Source organism: Triturus cristatus, chromosome 3_1 (assembly GCF_964204655.1).
Source record: "Triturus cristatus chromosome 3_1, aTriCri1.1, whole genome shotgun sequence".
In the NCBI taxonomy this organism is placed as follows: domain Eukaryota; kingdom Metazoa; phylum Chordata; class Amphibia; order Caudata; family Salamandridae; genus Triturus; species Triturus cristatus.
Genome location: NC_140583.1, coordinates 1156418143 through 1156434576, shown reverse-complemented (window position 1 = coordinate 1156434576; position 16434 = coordinate 1156418143). Strand labels below are relative to the sequence as shown.

Here is a 16434-nt window from a genome sequence, read left to right as displayed (position 1 = left end):
GGTAGACACCAATAGATTTGCGCCGGTTCTCTATATGGCGCAGTACCACTGTCAGTGTCAGCCTCACACAAAGTATAGTTAAAGACTGCCTGAAGATGGACTACTATAATAAGATCGGGTGGCTAAGAAACGTGGAGACAGAATTAAGTGCAGTTGGACTGGGATAAGTATTTAGGGACCAAACAGCTTGCAGGAGGATCTCAAAACATTATTTAATTGAGACATATATGCATATATGCGGAGGACCAACCATGTCTGTAGGGAAAGGAATCATGGCCAAAAAGCGGCCCTTGCTTATGATCAGATCCCCCCCTAGAATATAGGAAGGATATTCCTACCTAGCCCACACCACAATAGCGCAGCATAGATGTATACTACTGCAATTCCAGCTGAATCTTATCCCTTTGATGTTGGGTCATCCTGAGAGAAAATTTAAATGCTCAAATTTAAGCCTTGTGATAACCATTCTTCTCAATCGGATCTACATTTAGTTCTGTTCTGTGAGTTTTATAAAACAGAAAGAGAAGCATTTATTCATCAGATTTTAAGGCGCCAATTCAGGGATGGTCTTGGGACCCCCAACAGGTGGATAAGATCGCCCTGTATGCCGACGACGTGCTGCTTTACTTGGCTGACCCTGAACGGTCCGGGCCGCATTGTCTGGAGGTGCTTCAGGCCTTTGAGAACGTCTCGGGACTGAGACTCAACCCGAGGAAGTCCACTCTGGTCCCCCTCCATCCATTGAGGGCTGGCTTCGACTGGCAGTCAAATATCCCTTTACGGAGGCAATCATTCAAATATCTCGGGATCTGGGTGGCTCTGCTCCCGGAGTTGGAGTGGGCCCTTAACATTACACCCCTGATTGTGAAAGACAAACGGGACCTCAAACAATGGCATTCTCTCCCCCTCAAAACCCTCAGACGGGGGGCACTTTTTAAAATGATGATTCTCCCCGTTTCCTATATATTTTACAGAATATCACCCTCCACCTCCCGGGTAGTTGGTTCCGTGATTTTGATGGGGTGCTTAACAGGTTCCTGTTGGGAGGAGGGAGATCACAAATAGCTTAGGCCTGCTGCCGGATTCCTCCTTTCGACGGCAGTATGTGTGTGACAAATCTCCATCTCTACTACTTGGCCACCAGGCTTATTGTCATCCATGATTAGTGTACTGGCGGCTGGTCTGACCCGGCCTACCGAACCGAGCTCATTACCATGGACTTTCCAAAAATTCAAGCCTTCTTGTATGGGCCCCACCCCTTCCACAAACTATTCCACCTATCACTAGAGCGGTCCTGGTGGCCTGGCGCTTGCCCTGTGTTACACGGGATGGGATAAGAACACACACACACACACACACACACACACACACACTCTCTCACACTCACACACTCACTCTCTCTCCCCACACACACACACACACTCTCACTCTCTCCACACACACACACACACACACCCACACACACGCGCACACACACACACACACACACACACTCTCTCGCCACACACACACACACACACACTCCACACACTCCACACACACACACACTCCACACACCCTCCACACACCTCGCCCCCCTCCCTCCTCCTCCCCCCCCTCCCTCCTCCCTCTTCCCCTCCCCCCTCCCCTACCCCCTCCCCTCCCCCCTACTCCCTCCCCTCCCACCCTCCCCTTCCTCCCCTCCCTCCTCCTCCCTCCCCTCCCTCCTCCTCCCCTGGCAGGGCGCATGGCTGTGCGAGACAGCGTCCCTTGAGGGCTTTCGTCAGTGGGACCTGATCGGGATTTCGGTGCTTGGGGATGTTTGGGTGGGTGACCACGTCAGGGCCTTCCCCGATCTGCAACAGCATCACTCCCTACATACCGCCCAAGTTTTCAGATACCTCCAACTCAGCCATACCCTCTCTGCACACAGCACTCCAGGCACTTTGCTTTCTGAGTTTAGACCGCTAGAGGCTCAGGTTATGATGGGGGGGGGAGGCCATTCTCCCTCCTGAAGAATGGCCCTACCACCTTAGATTCGATACGTGCCTGCTAGGAGGCTTGGGTGGGTTCCCTGGAGGAGGCGGACTGGCGCGATGCCCTTATGGCGCCTAAAACCCGAACGACTTCCTCTAAATTGCGCCTCATACAACTTTATTACCTCCATATAGCTTATCTCACTCCTGCGCGCCTACACAGGGCAGGGCTGCACCCCTCCCCAGAATGCACACGCTGCAGTCATGCCCCGGCCGATTTCTATCACATCGTATGGTTATGTCCTGCCCTTGCTCCATTTTGGTTGGGTGTGCAGTTGGACCTTACACAGTTCTGGGGTGGCAGGTCCCTCACGATCCCATACGCCTTCTTCTGGGAGTTTTTGATGGCTTAGATGACTCTAGAACCGATAAGCCCAAGCCAAACCCCTACCGTAAGAAAGTGGCGACAGGGTGTGGATTGGTGCGCGTCTCAAGAAGAACCCCTCTTTGAGGCAAGGGGATGTCCCAAGAAATTTCAGAAAATATGGGGCAAATGGTTGAATCTACTGTCCTGAGATGTGTGCATGTCCTTTCTCCTATATCACTATATTGGTTTTTAAACGACATGACTACCTTGCAATTTTTCACTTATGATTGGGATTCTTGCTGTCAGCCGGGGATGGACTCTGACCTACTGTGTAATCGTATGCTGTCTTTAATTTGTTTGTTCATTTCAAATGCCAATAAATTTGATTAACAAAAAAAAAAAAATTTAAGGCGCCACAATTTGTCAATTTAGGGTGGCACTTTACTTTTTAAAATTAATGCCTGATACCTTTGTTTTTCAGTAGCTACTTTTCTGTGGGCCTGCATGAAAAAGAGAAAAGCCCAAGGTGGTGTAATGGCATATTTGCTGTAAGCAAGAATTACATGTATATAATTGACTGGTCTAGGTTCATGGGCCATACAAAGTATAGCATGATTTTAAATGTTTTGGTATTTGTTAATTTTGCGGGGTGCTTGATTGAAATTGTGCTTTTATGATCTGTTTTTAAATAGATCGAATAATGATTATATTGATTGATTGATTGACAGTCCTCTTAGGATTATGACAGGGTCCTTAACCTTTGTACATAAATCGGTGTCAGAATGGCTTTTATTCTTAGTCTTAGTTCATAGTTTAAAATTGTGATCATAGATTGCAACAAGTTATTTCTTCACACCTGTAACAAAAACTGCTCTGTTAATTATTAGTTGGACAAATGCTGTTAATTGTCACAGCATGTCACCAGGGTAGGCGCATGGAAGGGAAAAGTGTTGACTCAGAGAAAGATGCGAGGTGTACACAGTCAGAATAAACGAGGTTAAACACTATATAAGTATTGTTGTGACTTGTTCTTGTCATTTAAAGTTGCCAGGGCCCGCCTTAGCACTCGCTGCTAGATGCTCAAAAGCAAGCCTCCGGTTGTTTGCTGACTGGTAGCTGCAGCCTCTGAAAGGCATGAGAAGTGCAGTGAAAGTCGAATGTTCCACTGGAGAGGCAAAGATCTCACTCTCGGGTTTCCCAAAAACTGACACTGTGCTGGACTTGATCTTTCTTTTATATGGTCCCACCTAAGATAACTGTCTTTCTTTTCTGAGTTTATGAAAGAAGTGTAACCCCCCAAGAGAACTGCACCCCAGATGCATGAATCATGGAAAAGTAGATATGGGTCTGCAAAGACCGCCGGTATAGGATGGCAAAGTTGGGCAGATATATATCAGAATTAACTTATTTACATATCTGAAAGAGACACGTTAGTGATAGATTCCTTACCTTAGAATAACCCCCAGGCGTCAGACTGGATCCGGAAAGTTTTCGTCAGCAGTACCCCTGCGCGTCGGAAGGTGGCGTCGTGCGGCTCCGCATCCGTCGTAGGCGTTATGATCGCCGGGATGACATTGCGGCACCTACTTAGACGCAGCCCTCGCGCGCTGACATCAGTTCTTTCTTTTTCCGCACCACCAAGTGCAGATCCGGAGAGAGCGGTACCCCCAGTCAATTTTTGACTTTGACTGAGTTTTTGGGGACTTTTGTCTCTGTTCTTTTGAGTCTTTGACTCCTGGTGTATAGGGATGCCCGGTTTCAAGTCTTGTGAGGCTTGTCCCCGCACGATGTCGGTGACGGACCCGCACCGCGAGTGTCTCTACTGCCTGGGGCGCGACCACAACCCCACGTCAATCACCGACTGCCGGACCATGGCTCTGAAAAAGTTGCTGGAGGCCCGGGAGTTGGCTCCGCGCCGTTGAAGATCCCAGTCCCATCGGAGGTCGAGGGACCGCCACCATCGGTTGGCGAAGTCTTAGCACTCGGGGTCAGGTAAGGCGAAACACAAGAAGTCGAAGAAGCGGCGTCGCTCTTCGCCTTCCCCTAGTTTGTCGCGAGACATGGCTGTAGGTGCGGGTGGTGCCACCCCCGCGGCTCTGGCGGAGCATACGCAGTTGCCGACGGGCTACCCGCCCTTCCCCGGTCCATCGGCGACTCCGGCCCAGCTGCAGGACTTCATGTCAGCCATGGTCCGTCGTACCCCGCCCACGCGCCTTCAAGTCCCGCGGCTCCGACCGGGGGTCCTCGCCCTTTTTCATCGCCGGCTCCAGGCCCGACGTCGTCGACGGCTCCGGCCTCGACGCCGCAAGACCCCAATGGCTCCATGCCTGGTTTCCAGCCGATTCGTTGGCCTCGTATGACCTTCACTGATGTCTACGGCACCGCGTCGGCCGTCTCCCCTGCTGATGCCGTCCCCGGCTTCCACCCTGACATGGATATGGTGCCGGACCTGTGTCGATCGACGCAGATTCCAGCGCAGATGGGGAATTTCTATCCCTTTCTCCATCCTCCTCCTTCTTTTCCACCTGCCCAGCAGATTACGGCGGACAGGGAGGGGTCTGAAGACACTCTCGCAGCCCAATGCGAGTTAGAATCGGACTGGGAAGAGGATCTGGAGGACGCAGGTGGACTGGATTTTTCTCCAGAACTTGGCGCATTATCTCCTTCTACCGTGGCTACGGAGGGGGGTGGTACTTGTTCAGAGGTATTGCGTAGGACAGCCGAGGCCCTCCACCTCGAGCTCCCTACAGTGGCTGTCAGGACTAACCTCCTGACAGAAGTGCTTCGGCCAGCGTCTTCCTCTGCGGAACCGCTGCTGCCCTTTAATAACGCACTTTCAGACGTTCTTTTGGGCACCTGGTCCAGGCCCAACACAGGGGCTCCTGTGGATGAGTACATGGCCCGACGCCATCGTCCAACTCCGGTCGACCCCCTTTTCCTCTCCCAACACCCTACCCCTGAGAGCTTGGTTGTCCAAACCTCTGCATCCCCGAGCGCTTTCCCTTCCGCACCTCCGGACAGGGAATCCAAGAAACTGGAGCAGTTTGGGAAGAAGATTTTCTCTTCTGCCAGTTCAGGGTTGCGGTCTGTGAACACGGCATGCCTCTTGAGCAGTTATTCCCACTCTGTGTGTGATACGGTGGCGCTAGTGCTGCCTCAGTGTCCGGAGGAGGCCCGGACAGTGCTTTCCCAAGCTATTGCTGAGGGGAGAGACGCAGTAAAGTTAACGATTCGTGGTGGCCTTGACACAGCCGACTCGCTGGGCAGAGCGATTTCCACGACAGAGGCGCTACGCCGTCACGCTTTTCTGAGGACAACTAGCTTTTCTGGGGATGTCCAGAATACTCTGATGGACATGCCTTTTGATGGCACTCACCTTTTTGGCGACCAGGCAGACAGTGCGTTGGAGCGTTTTAAGGACTCGCAGACTACAGCCAAGTCCTTAGGCCTTTTGGCCACGCGCACTCCTTCGGGCTTCTGCTTTTCGCTCCTTTCGTGGCCAAGGAAGGGGCGCCCAAACACATTTGTTTCAGAGCCGCAGGCCTGCGCAGAACAGTCTCAGCGCAGCCGCGGACGTTTTGGACCCGCCGAGGTGGGTCACGGGGCCAACGGGGGGGGTTGGGGAGGGTGTTCAGTCCACCACCTCCCCTGCCACCACTGCCTCCAAACCGTCCTAGTCCAGTGTTTCAGGGGGCAGCAGGATTTGCCATCACCTCCCCCACTGGCGCACCATCACTTCGGACAGGTGGGTTTTACAGATAGTCCGGAGGGGCTACTCCCTCCCCTTCGAGTCTACTCCTCCAGCCATGCCACCTCAGTATCACCGCATGTCGGGGGGATCACTTGGCACTTCTCCAGCAGGAAGTTATGGCCTTCATGGCCAAGGGGGCCATTGAGCGCATTCCGACGCCAGAAGTAGGTTGTGGTTGTTACTCCCACTACTTCTTGGTTCCTAAGAAGGACAAGGGCCTGCGTCCTACAATAAGCCTTCAGAACATCAATCGCTTCCTCCGGAAGGAGAAGTTCACGATGCTTACACTTGCTCAGGTCTTGTCTGCCCTAGACCTGCAAGACTGGATCGTAGTGTTGGACTTGAAGGACACTTATTTTCATATCCCCGTCCTGCCAGCCCACCAGCGTTACCTGCGGTTCACGGTAGGCCACGAGCACTTTCAGTTCAACATGCTCCCTTTTGGCCTTACCAGCGCCCCTCGGGTGTTCACGAAAGTGATAGCGGTGGTCACAGCTCATCTGCGCAGATCAGGGGTTTCAGTCTTCCCCTATCGCGACGACTGGCTGTTGAAGGCGGGCTCGCCCCAGGCAGTAGTCTCCCACCTCCAGACTACGGCCGACCTCCTGCATTTACTGCATCAATGTGCCGAAGTCACACCTGATTCCCTCTCAGAAGCTCCTCTTTATCGGAGCGGTTCTGGACACGGCGCAGTTTCGGGTTTATCCTCCTGAACAGCAAGTCCGGGACATTCAGGCTATGATTCCAATCTTTCGGCCCTTGTCCTGGGTTTCGGTCAGGATGACCTTGAGACTGCTAGGCCTCATGGACTCCTGCATCCTGCTCACCAATCATGCCAGATGGAATATGCGGGCTCTGCAGTGGGACCTGAATTTCCAGTGGGCGCAGCATCAAGGAGACCTGTCCGAGTACGTCCAGAGGTCGGAGGGCACTGTGCAACAGTTGCAGCGGTGGCTCATGAACCAGCATTGGGTCAGCAGCAGATCACTCTCCCTTCCCCAACCGGAGCACACAGTGGTGACGGATGCGTCCCTCCTGAGATGGGGCGGCCACATGGGAGAGGCGGAGATCAGAGGCCTCTGGTCTCCGGCGAAGTTCAGGCTCCATATCAACCTTCTGGCGCTCCGGGCGATCCTACTTGCACTGACAGCATTCCTTCCCTCTGTCAAGGGCAGAGTAGTGCAGGTGTTTACAACACCACCGCCATGTGGTACTGCAACAAGTAAGGCGGGGTGGGGTCGTGGACCCTATGTCTGGAGGCCCTGCGTCTCTGGACATGGCAGGAACGTCAAGGCATTTCCTTGGTGCTTCTAAACTTGGCAGGTTCTTTGAACGCCAGGGCGGACGAACTCAGCCACAGGTGCATGATAGATCACGAATGACGTCTTCACTCGGAGGTGGCGCAAGGTCTCTTTTGACAGTGGTGAGAGCCTTGGTTAGATCTATTCGCCACCGAAGAGAACGCGCAATGTCAGCAGTGCTACGCGTTGGAATTTCCAAGGTGGCACTCGCTCGGCGACGCTTTTCGTCACGAGTGGAATTGCGGTCTGTTGTACGCCTTTCCGCCTATACCACTTCTGCCCAGAGTGCTGAAGAAGATGAGGCGCCACCAGGCCCAAGTCATTCTTGTTGCTCCGGACTGGGCTCGAAGAGTTTGGTATCCCGAGCTACTCTGTAGGAGTGTAGATCCCCCAATCCGACTGCCTCTTCGGGAGGATCTTCTGTCGCAACAACAGGGGATGGTCCTCCACCCAAACCTGTCCAGCCTCCACCTCCTAGTGTAGAGATTGAGCGGCAACAGTTGATTCCATTTGGCATGCCTCCTGAAGTCTGTGATATCATTCTGGCAGCCAGGCGTCCCTCCACTGAATCAGTATTCGCCTGCAGGTGGAACAAATTTGTTGCATGGTGCACAGCAAAGGCTGTGGATCCCCTTTCAGCCCCACTTTCAGAAGTCCTTTTGTTCCTTCTCTCTTTGGTCCGGCAGGGCTCAGCTCTGGACACTATTAAGGGCTTCCTTTCTGCAATTTTAGCCTTTCTCAGGCTCCCTGATCAGCCCTCTCTTTTCAAGTCCCCTGTTGTAAATAGATTTCTCAAACGCATTACTCACCTTTTCCCTTCTATTCCGTTTGTGATGCCGCAGTGGGACCTAAATCTGGTTCTTACTTATCTGATGTGTGCTCCTTTTGAGCCGCTTCTCAACTGTCCTCTTCGTTTACTGACTTTAAAGACTGCTCTCCTGGTTGCCATCACCTCCGCTAGGCGTGTGAGTGAGCTCCAGGCTCTTTCCTGTAAACCTCCTTTTCTGTCTGTTCATCTGGACAAGGTTGTGCTTCGCACTCGTCCTTCCTTCTTGCCAAAGGTTGTTACTGCCTTCCACATCGAGCAAACTATCACCTTGCCCACTTTCTTTCCGCCTCCGAACTCTTCCAGAGAGGAAGAGAGGCTCCACCGTCTGGACCCAAATCATGCGCTCCCATTTTATCTGAATTGCACACAACAGTTCTGCGTGGATGACCAGCTCTTGGCTTACGTAGGCACCAAGAAAGGCCAGGCTGTACACAAGAGTACTATCTCCTGCTGCGTCGTCTTGTGTATCAAAGCCTGTTATTCTCTGGCAAAAAAGGAACCTCCGGTGGGGTTGCGCGCCCATTCTACCAGGGCGACAGCAGCTACTACTGCATTGGGACGTGGTGTCCCCCTGCAAAACATCTGTCAGGCAGCCACGTGGGCCTCGCTGCACACTTTTACTAAGCATTATTGCCTTGACAGTCAAGTCCGGAGAGACGGCTTCTTTGGCCGTTCTGTTCTCCGTGACTTTCTGGGGGGATTTTGGTTCGCAGACTCACCACCGGGGTTGGTATTGCTGGGGTATCTATTCTAAGGTAAGGAATCTATCACTAACGTGTCTCTTTCATATGCACAAGTTACTTACCTGCGGTAACGATATATCTGTAAGAGACATAGTTAGTGTTAGATTCCTTACTGCCCCACCCATCCTCCCCGTTCTGCAAACTGATTTCTAGGATTAAGGTCATCCCTTTCAGGGCCCTAGTTTCAATGCACCAGTGGTCAGTATCTTGCATGGCTCTGCGTTCCTGCCGCGACGTCATCCTGACGATCATGACGCCTACGACGAACTCTGAGCTGCACGACGCCACCTTGTGACGCACAGGGGTGCTGCTGACAAACTTTCCGGGTCCAGTCTGACGCATGGGGGTTATTCTAAGGTAAGGAATCTATCACTAACTAATGTCTCTTACAGATATATCGTTACCGAAGGTAAGTAACTTGTGCTTTAGATTCTTATGGGAGTGGAAGGGTGGACCACTGGGTTTCTGACAGTTTGTGAAGGAGGCATTTTTTCTTCAATTTGATGAGTGGTTTTGCTTTCTCTCGCAGACACTTGGTTATACACAACCAATAACAATTATTACAATTTTATAATAGCAATCCAGAGTGTGCATGAATCATCCATTTTACTACTTTAATACTCCATGGTTGACAAATTTTCCAACATAATTGGATTTATTTTTCAACATATTAGCTATAGCATTGCGTTAACAGGCTGTTGGCTCTTTTAAAATATTTTCTTACAATTAGACGAAAAAGGACACGTTACTCCTTAATTCTCAGAAAACGCTCTTGATATTTTTATTGTCCATGATAACCTACAGACTATTAGCCTTAAGGGATGAATCAACAATGTTCCAAGTGGACTAATAAGCAGTTGGATTGTGAGCACTGACCAGTGACATTAACCCATTTGTTTTTGTATAATTGTCCCTAAAAATGACATTGTGGCCACTATTCTTGGAGCTTAAATATCAGAATTGTACTCTCTGTAGAGGGAAGAGGTGTGGCGCCAGGGCGACTGACTCCGGAATCTGGGGATCACGGTTCGATCCCCGGCGCCCGATTAGCCCAGCACCATGTGACGCTGGGCAATAGCTTGCTTAATCTTCCCGACGGCCCCCAGCGCCAAGAGACCCTTATGGGTGATTGTTCGCGCTTTACAAATGTGGATATTATTATTATTATTATGCTGACCGCCGAGTCTTGTGAACCATTACTATAAAGCTCTGATTGTATTTTTTTAACATCCGTTGTAATTTAGATTTATTATTTTTAACTGTTAACAGACTGTTTCAGTATAATCTGTTATGGCTCGGTGAATAGGACACCAATGTAACTAGGCACTCTGAAAGCAGACTCAAAAATAAATTACGTCCGGCGAGTGCTTGTTTTGATTATTGTATGTACGAAGGTCTTACTCTGCAATACAGGGTGGCTCTATTTTGTACACATCCACTACAGAGATATTTGGTCTACATATGTAAATTATCACTGGGAAAGATACACTTTCTATTCTGAGTTTTCAAGTGAATGTTTAGAATGATACTACAATCTAAAGACGTAATCGCGCTGAGCTTGATTTTGTCAGCTTGATCATTCAAGCAGTACACAGGTTGTGGCTGGATCCATTTTTGTCACATCAAAAGAAAACGGAGGACGATGGAAGTAGTGTGTAACTATGTAACATGGATTTTGGTTGACAACGAATGATTCAGTAGTTTAATTCAATGATCAGTGATACTCCTATGACCCCAAGGTGGCTACAACGTTTGAATTTTGACTTATTGAAGTATGCCGTCTCTGAAATTATCACTCTCTACTCTATACTTTCTATGTTTACACATATTATATTTTGTTCTGTTGAGAGATCTGGCCCAGTGGCTGTTAATTGATTCACAAGTATCCCCTGATTATTTCTATAGCTGTTTTGCAAGGAGTCCTTGTGACATGCCGGTCGAATAGCTTTAAATGTTTTGTATGGTATATTTATGAAAAATGTAATATTCCTGTGTTTACAGCCACTTCCAGCTTCGACTGTTCTCCCTGGTCGTGTTCCTCAGCAACAAGCTCTTTCATAAGACGGTTTACCTTCAGACCACGCTGAGCAGCTCGTCTTCATCTGAGAGGTTCCCCTCTCCCCACCCTTCGCCTTCCAAACAGAAAACCAGCTTGGGACACTGAGGGGCTACTACAATGTGTTTGGAACATGCGCTCCTCGATGCAGGGAATGGCGGGATCCATTCTGCCCTTGGGCATGGCATATGTCATTTCCATTTCCATTTTCTTTTGTGATAAGCCACTCTTTTCCAGCCCTTTTTTGACATTTGTTTTCTGTGTCACACCAAGATGTATGGACAGAAATCTTTCAACAGGAAAACTAATTTTTATCATCCTTGTGAGTTGAAAACAAACATTTTTATGTGAATGGTGTTTTATACAGTGTGTAAAAGACTCGTGCCTGTAACAATTTTGTATGTTTTTCCTGTGCCATGTTGTCCTCTTCCCCCACTCCCCCCTTCCATATGGGGAAATGGCATTAAAAGGCTGATTGAGCGAACCTTATGCCACCTTGCCGATTCACAAGCAGTGGCTTTTTTTTGGGCTTTCACACGTATACAATTTTAAACATCAGCCACAGTTTGTTGTCAGCCCTGTAGAATTGAAAGAACGACTGAAAAAGTCCGGCTGACATCTGTCCTGCCATTATGACGACCAACTTGAATTGACTATTTCTAATACAGAAAAGGTGTGGTTTCCACTATGAAACTACTGTGAAGCATAAGTTATCAGATCAACTACATAACCAGAAGGCCCCAGATTTTTTAGAAAAGTTTCAAACTCAGTTAAACTTTTCCCTAGAATTGACGGTTTTTATGCTTGTAAAGTGATAAAATGGTAACTGAATATAATTTATTTCAAGATGTATAGAAAAATATAATTTTTAATGTGACAGCATACATTTTGTTGTAGTCTGCTTGAGTAATTCAAATTCTTAGATAATCTCCACATTAATATGCATTTAATCTTTGTCCTTTTACATAATTTTACTTAGTTGTTGAAGTGGATGACTGGTGAAGTGTTGAAGAGGCTCTGCAAGACTCTAGAGACTTAAAGTGCTGAGGTTGAGGGTGATTTGTTCCATGCAGGACATTAAAGCTTTGTTTAGTACCCCTATAATGTCTACAGTGCTAAAATTGGGTCTCCTACACAAAAAGGATGCTCACGGAGTGAATAAAGAGTTATGTGCTGCTAAGTGTGTGACTTGACTATAAGCTTATACTCTTTTCAGTGTCTCATCGTTTCTAGAGGATCATATCCCTGAGACAAAGATTAGACTAGACTGGAGATGGGTATTAATTGCCATTGTCTTTAGGTGAGCTATGAATTTAATTAACAATTGACTAACCTCTTGTTCAAGGTGCTGCCATCATCTCGAAAGGCAACACAACGAAGTGCCATGCCTGTGCTACTGCACATATTGAGTCCATTATCTGCTTCAGTTGATAATTCTCAGTCAAAACCAGGAAATGGAGCACCAGTGCAATGGCAGCAGTTAACTCAATGTCTTCATCATCACGCCTTAGGGTGGCCATGGTAGACTACAGAGACATGAGTACACAAGAAAAAGGTCAACTTTTAAGTAAGAAACTAGTAGCAATTATCTTACTGTGTGATCTATGTGGTTGAAACATTGTGCTGCCCACGATGGGGTTTCCCTTTGCTTCTGTGTTGCCTTATTTGTCCGTTATTGGATCTTGCATAGATTTACATGCTTAAATCTTTCCCCTTTGTTGAAGTGGGAGTCCCATGGAACAATAATGAAGCAGTATGTATCATTATCATCAGGTATAATATAATGGCAATCAACAATCACTTTAATAGCCTATCTATGTCCTTTAGAAACAAGAAAAAACTTCAGGCAATAGCACCCTCTAGAATATTCCCAAGAGGGGCTGAATCCCTCAGCTTTTGTTCCGCTTGTCGTGTGAAGGGAGTCTCCCTGTGCTCTGCTCAATTGTCTTCAAACCAGTTTCTGGAAACTACTGCTTCTACTATGTCTGGGTCATTCAAGAAAGGGCTCTTCAGGCCCTGCAGGACATATGGAAAAAGATATCTTCATGTGGATGATCCTCACAAGACAAGGAATGACTGTACTGCCTTTACCCTCAGCACAAGGTAGAAGACTGTAAAGTCTGTCACACATTTTACACCAAAACCTTGAAGGGCAGGGAAGGGAGACTTCTTCTGTGTCTTCAGAAAGCCAAGCCAAGGAGATCTCCTTGTTCTGAGGGGGATAGTGACACCTCTGCTACATCTCAGAAGAGATCTCTCAAGAGGGAATGTTCCCATAACCAGGGGACATCAGAGGAAGGCAGTCCTATAAGACCCACTTTTATCTATTTTAATTACCCAGACAGACCCAAAAATAAAGGGAAACTGGGGATCTGCCTGAGTTATTTTATTTAGTTAACCCCCTCTGTCTTTAACATATTAAAAGCACTCCCAACACTGTGGTCGAGCCCACCCGGACTTCTAGGGGTCTGGGTGACCCGATGATGAAGCATGACACCACTAGGGTGTGTGAGGGTAACCTAAAGAAATACTTATCTCCCCCACGACCATGGTTGGATTAGGCACAACCTTTATTTCAGGAGTTTTCACTTTCCTCTTTCCTTTAGCCTTAAGAAAACCCACCATGGGTCTGCCAAAGACAGCTCAAAGAAGGAGAAATCAAAACAAATCTCCTCAGAGACTGCCAGATCTGAGCTCATTACTCCATCTGTAAAAACTGGAGCTCATCCTCCAAAGCCCTCTTCAGAACCAGTTATGCGAAGCATAATACTGCTTTCAACGGCGTCATTGTCGAGAGCAATATCGTCGACTATGATGGTTACCACAATCTCGTCAATGACGGCATCGTTGACAGTGACAGTGCCTTCCATGTCCACGTCAGTATCGATACCGCCGACGAAGATTTCATAGTTCTCCATCTACAGCTATGCCGTCAACTGCTATTCCAATGCTTCCATTAGACAACGACCCCGCAGACGAGAATAACACTGACGACGCTTAGTCACTCAGTTACTACATATGCATCTATCAGCTCAACGATGTCGGCGGTACGGTAAGGACAATAAAAGTTAAAAAAGACTTTCCACTTCCCTGAACATACCTCACTCAGCAAGGTATCACCTCTTCCTCCAAGCCATCTTCTGCACGTTGAGTCGGAGGATGAAGACCCTTTTGGGACACCGCATAGCCCATACAAACTCCATTTAAAATAAAAGAACGAAGAGGATGAGGAAGAACAACAGTAATTTGGGGTGTGTTACAACCCCCAGGCAAGATACTCTGACAGGCCTAGACATTAAGGCAAGCACGACCGGCGGAATCACCTTCTCGTGAGGGGGCAGTTCAAGTGCCTGTCTTTGTTTCACGACCTCCAGGCAATGCTGAAGGACTACCAAAAGAGGTTTCCTGACCCTCCACAAGTCCAGCCCAATGCTCCACCTCCCAGAACTCCAGCAGTTTTTCCTCCACCAATAACATTCAGGATGACGCCTGTATCGAACTTAGCAGCACCCACTAGGGATGACTCATCATCATAAGATGACTGGGAGTACAGAAAACTTCCGGACAACCACACCAGAAATGGCAAATGGAACGGTTGCTTGATTCCCAAACCCTCACCTCCTGTACCGCAGCCCATGGATTCACCTCTGGAGGACATAGGAGGATTTCACAATTTGATGACGAGGGCTGCGACAAGATTCCAACTGCCAATATCAGTCAAGCAGTTTCACTACTTTCTCTATGATTTTAAAGAACAAACATGAAAATCAGTACTAGCCATCTCCATTATAGACTAAAAATGGGAAGAAGACAAAAAGATTATGAGGAATCCGGCAACTGTAGCAGCAGTCTTGCCATGTATAGATTAAAAGTCCAAGGCTCTTGAGAACTCTTCTACTTGCCTCATAGGGCATCCTGAACCCGATTCTGCAATTTCACAATTGGCTCAGCGCGTTCTAAGAACTCCTCCATTCCTATCTCTGCTCCACCAGATAAGGAGGGCAGGTGCTTGGATAGAATCGGCAAGAGATTCCCCACCATGTCTGCCATCACTGTTCGTGTGGCCAGCTCACTGGCTATCTTAGGTTGCTACAACAGACAGATGTGGTCTGACATTAGTGCTGGAAGACAGAAAATCATAGGCAAGATACATTTTGCAAGAAGGTGAGCGCATGTCATCAGAGATCATAGACTGCGCAGTGAACATAGCCTCCACTGGCTGTCTGTAGGTAGCGGGAGCTGCGGTTTTGAGACAACAATGTTGCCTCAAAGCGACAACGTTCTGGCCAGAGATGCAATCCAAAATCCAGGAGATGTACTATGATGGAGAAAACTTTTTGGTAAACACATAAAGGATGCCCTGTTAGCCATCGAGACCGACACGGGCACAGCTAAATCTCCAGGCTCCTTGCAGTTTCGTAAGCTCCCCTTTGTGAGGTAAAGAGGAGTCTCAGCGTATAGAGAATACTAGAGCTTCCAACAGTACCAGCCCTTCCATTGACAATATATGTCCTCCTACCTAAAGAGCCCCGTCACCTGCCACTTGCGGCGGCATACAACAAACAAAGGCCTAGAAGGAAAACAAACAGGTCGAGATAACAGCCGCAGGGATCTCAACCAGGTACCGGTTATCCCCAATCCTTCATAAGCCCTGGGTGCAAACATTACCATCTACTCCCACCAATGTTGTCAAATACCATCTGACTGATGGGTATTAGATCTGATCACCTACGGCCATATCCTGGAGTTCGTCAAGAGACTGCCAGTCACTCCACCAAAGAGAGCACACCCATCTCGTCTTCACTCAGGAAAGAAGCCCTCACCATGCTAGCCAAAGGAGCATATAAAAAGTTCCCCATCACCAGAAGAGCATGGGTTTCTACTCCTGTTTTTTCCTAATCCATAAAAAAGAGGAAATGGCGACCCATCCTAGACCTCCGAAAATTAGACACGTATCTACGTAAGCAATCCTTTCTCATGGTTACCCTTTCCGACATCCTGCATCTCCTAAACCACGGAGACCACATGACAACCATGAACTTACAGGATGCGTACTTCCATATCCCCATACATCCCAAACATTGCAAATACCTATGCTTCACTGTAGCTTACACCCATTACCAGTGCAAGTTCTCCTATTTGGCCTCAGATCAGCTCCCTGCATTTTTACCAAATGTTGCAGCCTCGCTCAGGAAGGAGGGTCATCAGGTATTTCCCTGCTAGACTACTGGTTGATAAAAACACCAACAGCATCTCAAGCATCCAAGTACACAGTGGTTTGCCTAAAGTTGTTCAACAAACTAGGTCTCACTGTAAATTACAAAAAAAAAGTCGGCTGCTCCATCCAAGAAGATAAAGTTCCTGGGCGCAGACTTATATGCTGTCCAGAACAAAGCCTTTCTCTCCCAAGACAGTCAACGAAGGCTCAAGGA

At 48.3% G+C, this 16434-nt stretch overlaps 1 protein-coding gene across 4 annotated transcripts in view; it reads left to right on the top strand.

Moving 5' to 3' along the window:
- EI24 (EI24 autophagy associated transmembrane protein) overlaps nucleotides 1-12182 on the top strand; it is a 331213-nt gene extending 319031 nt beyond the window's left edge. For all 4 annotated transcript variants that reach the window (XM_085646022.1, XM_085646025.1, XM_085646024.1 and 1 more), the window contains one exon: nucleotides 10948-12182. In XM_085646022.1, coding sequence (XP_085502148.1) covers nucleotides 10948-11110 — 163 coding nt within the window. In that variant the 3' untranslated portion in view covers nucleotides 11111-12182. The remainder of the gene's footprint in view (nucleotides 1-10947) is intronic.
- The last annotated feature ends 4252 nt before the right edge of the window (nucleotides 12183-16434 follow it).